The sequence below is a fragment of the Sceloporus occidentalis genome, unplaced genomic scaffold (genome assembly GCF_023333645.1).
Source record: "Sceloporus occidentalis isolate IW3139 unplaced genomic scaffold, rSceOcc1.0.p SCAF_30, whole genome shotgun sequence".
NCBI lineage: Eukaryota > Metazoa > Chordata > Lepidosauria > Squamata > Phrynosomatidae > Sceloporus > Sceloporus occidentalis.
The window spans coordinates 8,157,512-8,172,249 of record NW_028317010.1 but is presented as its reverse complement, the minus strand read 5'-3'; the positions used below and the strand labels follow the sequence as shown (position 1 = coordinate 8,172,249).

General features: G+C 36.5%; 2 protein-coding genes across 2 annotated transcripts in view; one reads left to right on the top strand and one right to left on the bottom strand.

The window, feature by feature from the left end:
- Positions 1-10,657, top strand: part of LOC149299009 (phytanoyl-CoA hydroxylase-interacting protein-like) — a 45,662-nt gene extending 35,005 nt beyond the window's left edge. The window contains exons 3-5 of the mRNA XM_089486952.1: positions 8,719-8,893; positions 8,980-9,097; positions 10,123-10,657. Coding sequence (XP_089343078.1) covers positions 8,719-8,893; positions 8,980-9,097; positions 10,123-10,657 — 828 coding nt within the window. The remainder of the gene's footprint in view (positions 1-8,718; positions 8,894-8,979; positions 9,098-10,122) is intronic.
- Positions 10,658-14,282: 3,625 nt separating this feature from the next.
- Positions 14,283-14,738, bottom strand: part of LOC149299008 (protein FAM13C-like) — a 49,812-nt gene continuing 49,356 nt past the window's right edge. Inside the window, exon 15 of the mRNA XM_089486822.1 lies at positions 14,283-14,406. Within this exon, the coding sequence (XP_089342948.1) occupies positions 14,283-14,406 (124 nt within the window). The remainder of the gene's footprint in view (positions 14,407-14,738) is intronic.

Below are 14,738 nucleotides of genomic sequence, written 5' to 3'. Positions count from 1 at the left end.
TGAGTAAGGATCATTCGCGCTGTAGTTCAACGGATAACAGTTCTTGATACGTCCATGTCCAAGTGGAATAGTTAAAAAATGAAATTCTTGCCGTCCAATTATTTTTTTCTTAAATGCAGAAGCTGTGCAGATGCCAGGATTTGTGCATGCCGGGCATGATTAATTTATTCCTTCATTTCACTCGTTAGCAATCAGTTTGCATAAAGCAAAGTCACTGCCATCACTTCAAGTAGAATTTATAAAAAAAGGAATATTCCAAAAAAAAACTGTAGACAACAAAAGATGTCTTGTATGTACTACTTTGCTTATATACAATTTAGAATGGTAAGCCTTGTATATTAACCACAATTTCTTGGAAAGATTCCTATTTTTACATCTCTACAAAGGGATTCTTTTTTCGATGTTTCATACACTTTTCCGATGGTACATGGAACAGACTGAGTTTTCATTTGCATGAAGAACACTGTCTCAACACATTCTAATGAGTACTTGTAACTAAATGACACTTTATTTTCAGTTCCTTTATAATTGGTGACTTGTGAAAAAATCTGCTGAAAGAACAGGGATTGTTTCATTTGCATATTCTTTAAAAGCGCCCGGAACCATGTTGTACAACTTAATGTTAGATTAAATTATACATAGAATTAAATGAGCTGTAGAGACAGAAAAGAGATATGTAAAAGGTGTGTGGGATCTGCCTGAAAAAAATAGCTACTGTCCTAGTAATGCTGGCAAAATGTTATACAAATCAAACAATTATAGCTTAGTCACTTATACAGTACATGCATGCATAAAGTGCACATCGCAGATTTTACTAAAACTTTTTAATTTAATTTTGTGTGAAACCTGCCCTCTTCCTCTGTTGATATATATCTATATATGTTAACTTACATATTTCCGTTCCCTTTGACCACTCTTTCTCCGTTGTCTCACTTTTGGCACCTTATTACCTCCACAGTTCCCATACATCACAGCTGAGTTCTAGGTACCCTTCTTTTTTTCTGTATCCGTGTAGAAGATCTGATAATATAATTTGGACTTTAGTGGTACCCATACACTGTCGAAGCTCAAACACATCTTTCCTTCCATGATCATGCTACTTCACACATGGATTGTATGTCCGTTAGGAACTGAGGTTTAAGCAGAAGGCAACTAATGAAGCCCAACAAATCTGAATTACTTTATTTCCGACCCAAGATGCAAACAGGTTCTTCTATGATGACCCACAATTTTAATATATAAAGTCTAAAGATAACATGAGATGTCAATTCTCTGCACTTCTATAGATTTGTCAATTTGTTGGATCATCCAAAAATATATCTACACTATTCCACTTTTTTGACTGCTTCAGCTGATGCCAGATTAAACCCATCTTCAGAAATCTATCCTTATGTCTGAATCATGAAGGACTGGGTGCTTTGTTTGGCTAGGGAGAGGTTGCATGTAGAATCATTCATGGAAAGGAGGCATATGTCAAATCTCATCATTTACACTGTGAGGCGTGGACGTCTTTTAATGATGGGGTTAATCCTGATTTCCTATGTCATCACAATTGATGTTTTAAGAGTTTTTTTTTTCTTTTAGTTTCTACATGTTATCATGATCTCTATACAAGTCGTAGTAAACCTCACATCTTCAGCTAAGTATTTTCCCTTGCCTCGAGGACTTCTTATAGTTCGGTTTCTGAGAAAATGATATAAGAAGAGGTTTGGTGTTAGTATGTGCAGACAGAAAGAATTTACTCCTTTGTTTGTTTGATTGACATGTGATCTAGAGATATTTTTTGAGGTTGATACCTCTGGAGTTATAATTGTTTGGAATGTTATTCATAACACCTGTAAAACATGTATTATCATATTGCTGGATGTACCTGTTATTCAGCTATGTTGTCTTGTCTAATTATGCACCACTTCTTTTGTATTCTGCACTTGCTTGTAGTTTAACCCTGCTCCCTAACTTAGAAATGAAAAAACAAACATTATAATACATATAACAAAAAACCAACAACCCAAAGTACAAGATCAATGTGTAATTCCTTAACTAAAGAAAGTTGCAAACTTACAATTTTCTTTTAAATGAAAGACAAGAGAAGGAGGATATAGTAGAAACGTGTAAATATTTAATAGTTCACATGGGAAATCGTAAGACAAGACATCCTGGTGAAATATACCGGGGTCGGGGACTTTAGATCAATAGACGACTTTAAGGTCATAGAGAATCAATATCATGGACTATGTTGGCTAGCATGTATAATATCAAATTAGGCTCACCTAATATTTCAGGTCTGTCGAAGACTGACAAACAAATCAGTCAAAAGGCATTACTTAACTTAAATATGATCAAAGAGCTATGTCACTATCTCACCGTCATTGTACATCAATAATTAATCACTGTATAGAGCTTGGGTTGAATAACAGGTGCATTTAGAACCCAATCACAAGCACTACCATAAATAAGCCTTGTGTGGAGTCACATCACACATGACCCCACACACTTACACAACATCCCTTCTAACATCAAAAAGTCTACGATTATCATCGTGTTAGCCTGCTGGTCCATTATCCAGGTTTACTTTCTTTCCTTCCATGTAGATCTACAGATACTTATGTTCCCCTTTTTAGATTAAACTATGATATAAGCAACATCCAACTTCATACAAGGTTTGTAGCAGAGGTAGGTGAGACCGTGTTTTGTGACAAAAGCATGTATCTGAGGGTCAATAAAGTGACTTTTACTTATTTTAAGGTCCCATAGGGCAATAAGGCTCAGAAACAGCAGTATTCTGATGAAGTGTGATTCTATTTACAAATGTACATAACCGATATCCCCCAAAACAAAAATGATACAATTAAAGCCTAGCTCCAAATTGGAGACCTCTTTGGCTTCAAACTGCTGGCCTAGACTGACCAGCCCAACTATTCACTGACTTCCCTGCCAAGCCCAGCTAAGCCAGGCTCTGGAACCTCCCCCAGACACACGCACCGGCCTAGGGAGGTGATGCCACACTTGGCTCAGGGATTCAAGGCCTCTCCTTGCCCTGGGGGCACTTGCTCTCCCCTCCCCTTCCTGATTGTGAGCCATCAGAGGGTTTAGATGTCCACGTTCTGCACATTATGCAGGCTTCATCAAGATCCTAGACTAGACTTTAAAAATCCACTATGGATTTCCAGTCTGTTGCGACACTGGAATTGGAGTACCTTATATTGTAGGAACTGGATGAACAAAAAAACACTAATTTCCAATATTACAATATTGTCCAGATTATAGGTGGCACTTTTCTTCTTGCATTTGATCCCTTAAATCATTGTGCATTCTTTTACTGGGATTTATGATCAGAGTGGTGAGTGGTAAGAGGAGCATCAAAGAGCCCCATACCTCTTTATCTAAAATCACACTGCGGGTGTTGCTTACCGGTGTTCTCAGTGGACTCTCCGGCATCCTCTCTGACGTGGCTGATAACAAAGCAGACCCACCACTACCCTTCGGTACATTTAGGGTGTAGCCCAGGGGTTCTCAAACTGCGGCCCTCCAGCTGCTGCAGGACTACATCTCCCATACTCCTCAGCCAGCCCCTTAGCTGAAGGAGCATTATGGGAGATGTAGTCCTGCAGCAGCTGGAGGGCCGCAGTTTGAGAACCCCTGGTGTAGCCTATGATCAAATAATTTAAGTACTTCATATCGACAAGGTTTGACATCACCCAAACAAAAAAAACATATATCCTCCCACAATGTATTTATTATTTTCAGTAATTACAGTGGTTATAACAAGGAGTGCCAAACAAATAGCAGATTATAAGCATTTTGAAACTGTCTAAAACAAACAACTACTTAATTACTCTTCTGGGCTCTCTGAAATAGTTTCCGGGAAAGATTCGAACATCACAGAAAACACACAAACACCCTAACTTTCTTCATTTAGATTATGTTTTCTGATTTACAGCAAGAGAAGTGTAAACATCTACACAGCAGGAGAGCTGTATATTGCCCACAGAAACAACTTTATGTGCCTTAATTCATGCTTACAAAATCATTTTGCTATGATTTATTATCACTTACTTTCTATACCATAATTGTGTAATAGACAGCTACACACTACCCTGGAGGATGTTGCTAGTATTGAATCTTCTAACTTGTTTGTACTTTAATGAGGATAAAGTTAAAAGCAGTAGCTTTTTGGAGTTCAGCCTGTAGACCATACATGTATACAGTATATATATATATATGTATATATATATATATATATATATATATATATATATATAATATTCGGCTATAAGCTCTAGCTGTATACTGTATGTAAGTTAATCAGCTTTATATCAGAGTAATAATTCTGAAATGATTTTTTTAGAAACACTGTATAGTTGTTTTTTTTAAAAACACCTATTCTATAGCACGTATTTGCATATCACTAGAAATATACATTTTACAATTATTTACAAAATTATAAATATCTATTACTGCATAAAAATTACATTTCACACAGCTTACCAAACAAATCTCATTGCTGATGAGTTGGAATCTGCTTAATTTAAAACATCTGTGCAGGGTGGATTTTGGATTAAAATACTTATTTCTGTTGGAGATCTTTCTAGTCAACAAGAAAGAGTTTATTTTTATAAATAAAATGGGAAATGATCCTACATGTCAAATAGAAGCATGCTTTAGTTGTTGGTTTTGATTATTTTGACCATAGTCTTTTTAATTGTAGTTTAATTTGGGAGTTTTATCTCGAAATACATGCCAAATATTTGGGCATGTCATTTGCATATACACACTTACTAACGAGTTGGATATTTTTATGTAATTTAAAAATAATATATTAATTATAAATATAGGATATTAGACTATTTTTAAACATTCTCTAAGTTATTTATAAAGCACGGTATAGTATATAAAGTGGTCTTATCACTATTACAATTCTGCTGTTGATTGGGTAATTCCAAGGGTTGTTATGGTGATAAATTTAAAACTCTTTACCAGAAATATTCTTTATAACTATTACATTTGATTGCTTTGATTGGAAAACCACCTGTATGAGATTTTAAGGTGCACAATAATGTGTAATTGGTGTTTAAAAAAGAAGCCAAACCCTCTCTAGAATGTATGTTATTTTGGTCAACCCAATCTCCCTTGGAGTTCTGCTTTTATATTGGCCGTGCAGGAAATCATGTTTCAAAGAATTTTAAAATCTAATAAGTATCACTTTTGTAAATAAACATTTGGGTACAACTATTTAAATGAGTTAGAAAATATCTACCGTATTTCCCCAAGTATAAGACGCTCCCATGTATAAGACATAAGGTTATTGTACTGCCTTCCTGGCATGATCGCAATCACACTCCTATCATGCCCAGGCAGCCAGTACAATAACTTTATGTAAATGAATGAATATATGTGTGTGTGTGATAGCATGGATCTGTGTGTAGGGGGCACAGGGAGGGGGCACAGGGAGGCTGAAAGTGATGTGCATGTACTGGCTGCCTGAGCATGATATGAGTGTGATTGATGTTAGCTGCTAACAATTGTTAGCGTCTTATGCATTGGGGAAATACGGTATTTATCACTTGCTTCAGAATCCATAATATGATGAAATCAAACCAGAGTTCGCCATCGGTGCGTATTTTTTAAAAGATGTCTACAAGTTTGAACTTAAAAGTAGATTTGCATGGCTTACAAAGTGTAACAAAAGACTTTATTAGCTTTCCCTTATGATTTTCTTATACATATTATGTTCAACCATCTCTTGAAAGCCAATGAAAAGCGTATTAACTATTACATCAAACGTATACCCGTAAGTCTGTAAATCTCCTATTAAATTACAGCTTCCCCCCCTACTGTAAACTTTGGCATCAGACCATCTTTTGTGAAACACAAGACCTTGCGCCAGAAGAGAGTCTTTCAAGACTGTAATTAATGACAATCTTCTGTTGACATAATTTCAACTATAAGCTATACGCTGTTTATCGGGTGAAAAGGGGCGATTTTCTTTGAAATCTCCAGTTTGAAGATTATTAGCTTAATTAGCCCTCATAGGGAATACCGTAACACAATATAAGCTATTAATCAATTGTACTTCAATTCATCAGGTTTCTGCAACATCAGGAATTGTATTGACCTCTAGAATTTTTACTTTATAGTCATAATTGTGCTGATGGTATAACCTTCAGTGATTTGTGTGCTTCTTTTTACCCGGTGAGCCAACCCCAGGTTTCTCTCTATTCCATACGTAAAAAAAGCACATGCCTGTTAGACTAAAATCAAAATGTACTCCTGAGAGAAATTTCTCTCCTCTAACCCTCCACCCTCAAAAATGTTCTTCAGGATTTACCGTATTTGCTCGATTATAAGATGACCCTGATTATAAGACGACCCCCCAAAATCTGAATATTAATTTAGGAAAAAAAGAAAAAGCCTGATTATAAGACGACCCTATATGAAAAACATTTACTAGTAAATAAATAAGTAAGTAAACAATTCATGTAAACTATTTTTTTGTTTTTAATTTCCTTTTATTTACCAACCTGTCCCCAGTTATGCACATCTGCCCCCAGGCATGCCTTATACCCTCCTATATGCCACTCTGTCCCATGATATGCCTTTTTACCCCCTATATGCCACTCTGGCAAATAGGGGGTTAAAAGGCATATCATGGGACAGAGTGGCATATAGGGGGACACTTACATACCCAGACACTAATATACCCACCCAGACACTTACCTACCCACTGAGACACTTACACTTACCTACCCACCCAGACACTTCCCTACCCACTGAGACACTTACACTTACCTACCCACCGAGACACTTCCCTACCCACTGAGACACCTCCCTACCCACCCAGACACTTACCTACCCACCCAGACACTTACCTACCCATACACTAATATACCCACTCAGGCACTTCACTCACCGCGATGCCTCAGCAGGCGCTTGCTGCAGCTCCCACGGGATTACGGCATGACGCTGTGTGACCCCGCTAGGCCCCGCCTCCTCCAGAAAATTGAAGAGGTCTACCGGATCTGCTTTGGGACGGCACAGTGCCGCGGGGTCCCGGTCCTGCTTCTGGAGCAATCTCCCCAACCGGCTCTGCTTCCCCGCATTGGGCGGGCTATCCCGGGAGGAGGAAGGTACGCGCGTATGCAACCTCGGCTGCTGCCGGCACTTTCGCCGGCGCTCGGTGATAGACGCCGGCAGCAGCTGAGGTTACTATACAGGAGGATCCAGGTCCCCTGCAGCGATGCGGGGGATTTGGATCTTAGTCTAATAGTCAGACCTCATTTGAGATCTGATTAGAAGACGACCCCGATTACAAGACGAGGGCTATTTTTCAGAGCATTTGCTCTGAAAAAAACCTCGTCCCATAATCGAGCAAATACGGTATTTGCCTGGGGACGATACGCTGAGGACATTAAACTGTCTCCTGCATTACATATATATAGTATATATATAGTCCATGCTTGGTAGACCTAACTACAAATGTAATCAAATAGAGAAATGGAAAAGGTCTCTTTACATGAAATAGTTTAATGTCTTACGATGATATACCCAGAGATGACTGGCACACTACAGCTAGCTGGATACATGCTACACTCCTATACATTTGCAGCATATGACTTAAGGACAGGGTCTGCCACACAAGTGACAATGAAGATACATGGGCAACACCATCAGGCACTGGCCCCAGGGTTTTTGACCTGTTTGCCTAGTGGCCAGTCTGGCCTTATACCAAAGTACTAGCATTGTTTCATCCTGGATTCCATGTCCGAATTAAAGCAAAGATATACATACATTAGACACACTTGATATGGCCATGAAATCATCCAATTAAATAATCTGTTCCATTAAAGATCAGATGAATCATTCAATATGGAAAAGTGTGGCTGTTTGAAAATAATGTTTTTCTCGTCCTTCTCTTACTTTACATACATGAAAAGGTGCAGCCAAGCCATTTTTGTTTTTTCGGGTGTGAAACAAACACAAAGGAATAGTTAATGTAACAGAATAGCTCCCTCTTGTGACGACTTCTCATCTTAGTCTAATAGTGGATTAGCTAAACCAATTTCTTCTGTCAGGTCTGTACAGGTCTTGATATGTATGTATGGAGCTTAACCAGTTTATGTTCTTTACATTACCTTTTCTTCTGTTTGAAATTCTCATCTGTTTGAGTGGTAGGTTAAATCGGGCTGTTTGCCATCACAAGATGGTCAAAACAGCATTAATTCTAAGTCAGCAGATTCCATCAGTACATATTGTGGGCCACTAAACAGTTATTGATCATTACTCTGTCTCCTGAAGGGACATTCTTAAGGAGGTGAACAAGAATATATATTTCTTTTTACCGTGTTTGCAACACTTTTATGTATTGGTCTTTCAAACAAAAATATTAACATCATCATCATCATCGGCTGCCATATTTGCCATAATAACATTTTGGTCAATGGAATTGCCTGGATTGTGTATTTTAGAAAGTGGGAAACCACAAAACAAGGATGATTTGTGGGACGGAGATAAAAAAAAAGTAGGATATTTAAAGGGTGTATAAACATTACAATTATAACAATGATGTCATAGGATGAGCAAAGAGTTGTGCACACTCACTTATCTAATTATGTGTGCATGGATATGTCTTTAAAATGGCCTGTTTATTTTATTTTTTTTAAAGTTGTACGTTATTGATTGGTTCTATACTTATTATTAGAATTGCTTTTTCATTTTTAGGATGTCCCCACCAAATTGGTAGCCAAAGCAGTTCCGCTACCGATGACGGTCCGTGGTCACTGGTTTTTAAGCCCAAGAACAGAATATACTGTTGCTGTCCAGACCGCCTCTAAACAAGTGGATGGAGATTACGTTGTTTCTGAATGGAGTGAAATTATTGAATTTTGCACTGCAGGTGGGGACTCTGTTAAAAAAAAAATCTATATTTCTTTGCAAAATATTGTCACAAAAATCCCATAAAAATATTGCTCATATTTACAGATTATTCAAAGGTCCATCTGACACAGTTGATGGAGAAAGCAGAGACAATTGCAGGACGTATGCTTAAATTTTCAGTTTTTTACCGAAACCAACACAAAGAATACTTTGACTATACCCGGTAAGAAAAAAACATTTTAAAAGCACTATGATTATGAAGGAAATTTTGTAAAAACGATTTTTTCATTAAACAGTATCTGGCTTGCGTAAGGTCAGGGCTGGCCTTTCCATTAGGCAAAACTAGGCATCGTCCTAGGGCATCAGACCTCAGGGCATATATTACGTGTCCCAAACCTACATGAACAATGAGTCCTATTATATAGGAGTCCTATGACAAACACCATAAACTGATTTGATTGGAGTGGCAGAATGGAATTGACCAATATTGTAGACATTCTCCAATTTCATATTGATCTTGAAAGCTATTGTTAAAAGATAACAGGTGTAGCCTAAATTTAGTAGTTTTGTTAATATTTCTCTTAACCTGCAAGTTTGTGCAATACTTGTGACTTCGGTGATTTAAGTGGTTGCAGTAAAATGGCACTACAAGCTCTTGCAAAAAAAAATATGCTAGATTACAGATGTCAGTGCACATTGCCTTTATTTGTGGTTAATGAGGAATTCAGATACCTACTTTTGTTAAAGTAACAAACACCGCTTTAACTTTGCAAATAATTTTAACTATATATATATTTGTAAATATATATATATATATATTTACTCACAGAGTCCATTGCACACCATTCCAAATATTCCAAGCCCGGTGCTAGTAACCAGCAGTTTCCATACAAAACACTTTCAAAAAAGATGGTCAGCACTCCAGGTCTTTAAATTGACAATTTAATTTTATTCAAAGTCAAGTCGACGTTTCAGTCATTACTGACTTTCATCAGGACATCCTGATGAAAGTCAGTAATGACTGAAACGTCGACTTGACTTTGAATAAAATGAAATTGTCAATTTAAAGACCTGGAGTGCTGACCATCTTTTTGAAAGTGTTTTATATATATATATATATATATATATATATATATATATATGAAATGTTAGTTACAATATGAGTAGAAACACATATGTGAGACATTAGGTCTGTAGTCATATTTTCTTTTGAGAAATGATTGTCTAATGGAATTATTTAATTTTCAGCCAGAACCATGGCAATGCCATGCAGCCCTCTCTAAAAGATAATAGTGGCAGTCATGGATCTCCCATCAGTGCAAAGCTGGAAGGGATATTTTTCAGCTGTAACACCGAGTTTAATACTGGGAAGCCTCCACAAGATTCACCGTATGGAAGGTACAGGGTGGAGATACCTGCAGAAAAACTCTTCAACCCAAACACCAACCTGTACTTTGGTGACTTCTACTGTATGTACACTGCCTACCATTACGTCATCCTCGTCATCGCCCCTGCGGGTTCTCCAGGTGATGAGTTCTGCAAGCAGCGCCTTCCTCAGCTAAGCCTCAATGATAACAAGTTCCTGACCTGTACTGAAGATGAAAAAGGCCTCGTATTTCACCATGCCCAGGATATTATCCTGGAAGTCATTTATACTGACCCTGTGGATCTTTCTATTGGCACAGTCGCAGAAATCAGCGGCCATCAGCTCATGAGTTTGTCCACTGCCAACGCAAAGAAAGACCCAAGCTGCAAGACCTGCAATATCAGCGTTGGACGTTAAAAGCCCATTTGGCCTACCAAGAAGCAGTTAACCCTCCCTTCTTTCATTCTTACCAGACATTTTCTCTGGAAGCATGCAAAATGCAGCTGTCACCAAAAGCATACACTGAATCTAGAACTTCTTAATCCCTAAACCCCTTCGCTGCCTGAAGAAACCTCCACTGCATTGCACGGTAGTTCCTCCTGCAGCAAAGGATTCACCTCTGAGTGCCAGAGACGTGAGCAAACCCACCTCTTGACAACTATGTCACTCAAATGGGTTAATAGCTTTTTTTTATTATTATTATTCTTATTACTTGTGAAGTTGATGCTGCTCTTAACCGTTATGAACCGTTTTCTTTCTCTAATAACTTTCATACTTACGTTGCCGTCATTGTCTAATTTATGCCGTTTTGTTTTCCTTTCGCTCTTTTGCCAAAATGTAACTAAACCTCTATGTAGACTGCTTTAGCAAGGTAAACAATTATCAATTACGGCTTTATTGGGGTGTCTAAATAGCGATCATTTTTATCTACTAAAACTACTGAGATAACGCAAAAAAAAAAGCATGAAAAGTTGTAACTGCAGCATGATTGAAATCTCAATGCCTAGAATATTTCAGCACTTCCAGCTAGTGGCTTGGCAGTGTTAAATGTGAAAGATATTAGCTAACAGGAAAAATACTGTATTCCACCATCATAAATAAGATAGAAAAATATTTTATTTGTACCGCTGTATAAAATATTTACAATCATATAGAATATATAGAGCACATTTATTAGCATCTGTATACATGTCATAAACCGTTTTCCCTTATCAAAGGTGTAGACTGTAAACTTCATAGTTGTGTATACGTTCTTGTTACTCTTGCTTCAAATATTTTAATTAAAAACAAACATAAGTAAATCCAATTCATACAGTATGTTCAAAAATCGAGTCCATAGAATGAAACCGTCACAAAGTTCCAAGAAAATAATTTCACTTGCAAATGGTACTTTTTTTTTTCTCACACTCAATAAACTGTTTTAAAACCATGCATTTTGGATAAAAGAGAGATAGAAGTGTCAGTAGGAATTTTATAAAAGTGCTTAGCAAGATAGTAAAAATAGTTACTGAGTGTTTATCTGTGTGGGTGACTGCATGGGACTTGGTAGACAAAGGGGTATTGACAACATGAGTTGCTATGATCCATTTTCAATAGAAATAAGACTTTACTATGATATATTAAAAGAGAATATCATCGTTCTTAAAGGGTAAATAGTATAAATTATCCAGAAAGTGCAAATTATGTAAAATATTTTAATTTAAGCTTATGTCTGCTTTAAAAAAAACAAAAAAAAACCAGACAGCAATCTATAATGAGAGAAGCTTTCGTGTACTGTAAAATCTGATGTAGAATACTCAAAATGTTTCCCCTTCTTGCTAGGAAAGGAGTGTATTATAAAAAATATCACAAACTTTATGTAAAGTTTTCCTGAATTCAGCATAGATAATATTCAGGAGTGGAGAACGCATTGTGCTGTATACAAACTTGTCAAATGTTATTGCCAGGGATATTCTTACTTTTTTTTTTTTTAAAGGAAACCAGTATGTGAAACTACAAAAAATTAAGACATAAACATAGTAGCTTTCCATATTATAGAAAAATACGTAAAATTACGTAAAAATGTATTTTTTTAAAGGCTGGGGGAAGCAGTTTTCCTTTGCACAGTTCACTTCCTGCTCTGTGTAACAACATCCTGTTAAATGATAGAGCTGCAATATGAACTGCATCCAATTATGGAAACACTGTCATCAATATTTTTACATTTGACATTTTGTGTAGGCTTAGCTTTTATTTTACCAGGCTTCCCAGTAAAAACGGTAATGCTCCAGAATCAGAAACAAAAGAATATTACGTCATGTTTGTACTAGCATTATTCATTGATGTGATTTAAAATTATATATGCGATCATCCCAACCAGTTTATTCAATTACTGATTACAGATGTTACTTTCATAAATTCATGTGGTTTTATTCAGATAGGCTGGACACACAAAAGCGTGATAAGCCAGAAGACAGAAAACAGAATTTGTAGAGCAACAAGATGGACAATTTTGTCACATTAAAAATGGGGGTATAAAGGGCCAATATGACCCTTTTCAGAAATGAAACACGCAAATGAGTAATAATCAGCGCCTAACCTTATGAATAGTAGTGAATATCACATTATTTCAACTAATTTAACTAGTGAAATTACACTAACCCAATTTAAAATTCCCTTTAGGCCATTAAGTGTGTTTTATGATAAAAAGTAGATAATTTTTTTTTACTTTATGATGCAAGAAGTGACAACATTCTGTTAACACAGAAGATGCATTGTCACTATTAATGTTTGCATCCCTATTTATACAGTGTTTATAGATAAGCAATTATTGGCTTGTATGATTGAATAATTATACATTTAAGCAAAGTGCAAAGAGAAAACGCAAATTTATTGTTGCCAGTCTACAGTGGGCATTATGCTTATTCATAATTAATCTGGAAATGTGCAAATTTATTGGGATTCTTATTTTATATGATTATTTATAAAATAACCTACTGAAAGCCTGTACTATAAATCCCTTAGGCTATAAGAAACACAATAGTATGTAGAACCCCCCAAATCAATAACAGAGGGAGCATATTCATGCATTTTTGTCTGAAAAAGCTGTTGTTACCAGACAGTTTCACATAAATGGGACTTATACTGTGCTCAGATTATACTTTGCTGTTATATTGCATAAAACAAACCTGCAGTTTTCAGTGGATTCTGGAACTCTTATTGCCCTCAGCCTATGACCAAGGTAGTGGGGATGCCCAGTGTTTATGAAACTGCATGAAAATGCCCTCTTAGGAATAAATGAGGCTCCATATAACAACACAAGAAAAATACAAAATTTACTATGACGTTCAAAGTGCAAAGCAATCCAATGGTATGTGTTATATGTGTTTCACTTGACTACATATTAGACCTTTGGTTGAATGTAAGAACGTATGCTTTTTGGGTGCCATGGAGGGTGTAATACGATCTTGCAAAGCAATTCTTTGCAAATCCCTCTGCCATGCAAATGGTTAAAACATTACAAAAATACTCCACATTTCATTACCGAGAAGAAGGTAATTACTGAATAAATATATACAATCTGCACACAATAGCAATATAGTTTTCTCCAGAATCTGAAATAGAATATTTGATAGAATTTTTAAATCTTTTTATACAGGGAGTCTGCAACACATCGAAGGCACTTCAGACAATGAAGCAGTTCATAGAAAAATGTTTTGGGGTATCAGTTCTAGATCTTTAAAAAAAAAAAACTGATGTTAAATTTCCAAAGAACTAAAAAACAAACAATTAAAACATCTGTATCAATGGTAAAAGCCTTATTAAATACGCCCCGTTCTAAGATTTCACAAATGCAATAGTAACCATAATGGCGTTCAGCAGATGTTCTTGGAGGCTGAAGAAGGGAGCGATCCCTTTTTATCAAGGTTCTTGCTACTGTTATCCCTACCAGGTAGTGTATAACATTTAAAGTGCAGTAGAGTTTCAGTGTCATACATGGGTGTGCAGAAACACAGTAATTTATATTATTCTATGAACACTGCTTGAGAAGTATTCACAGACTCTAAATTGTTTTAGCAACATCTTGCTTGCTGATCAAGACCTCCAGCAGTCGTAGCTTAGCTTTTATCTGCTTGTATTCACAGTACTCGTCAGCCATTGGTATTCGGTCTTCCTTCTGAATGCTTCTGAAATGTGGAGAGAGATAATACTAGAGTAAGGAGGAGGAAGAAACTTGTAAAGAGCACATTTCATAAAAAATTACATTGTGGTCTTTTATATAGAAAAATTGCATCTACAGTGGAAAGAAAAAGTAAGTGGACCCTTTACAATTACCTGGTTTCCTGCAGTAATTCATAAAATGTGATCAGATCACAAGTATAGACAACCAGGTGCCCAAGCCAATAACACACAATGAAAATGTTTTATGTCTTTAGTGAATACACCCAATAAACATGCACAGTGATGGTGGGAAAAGTAAGTGAACCCTTGGATTTAATACCTTTGGTAGCAATAAGTT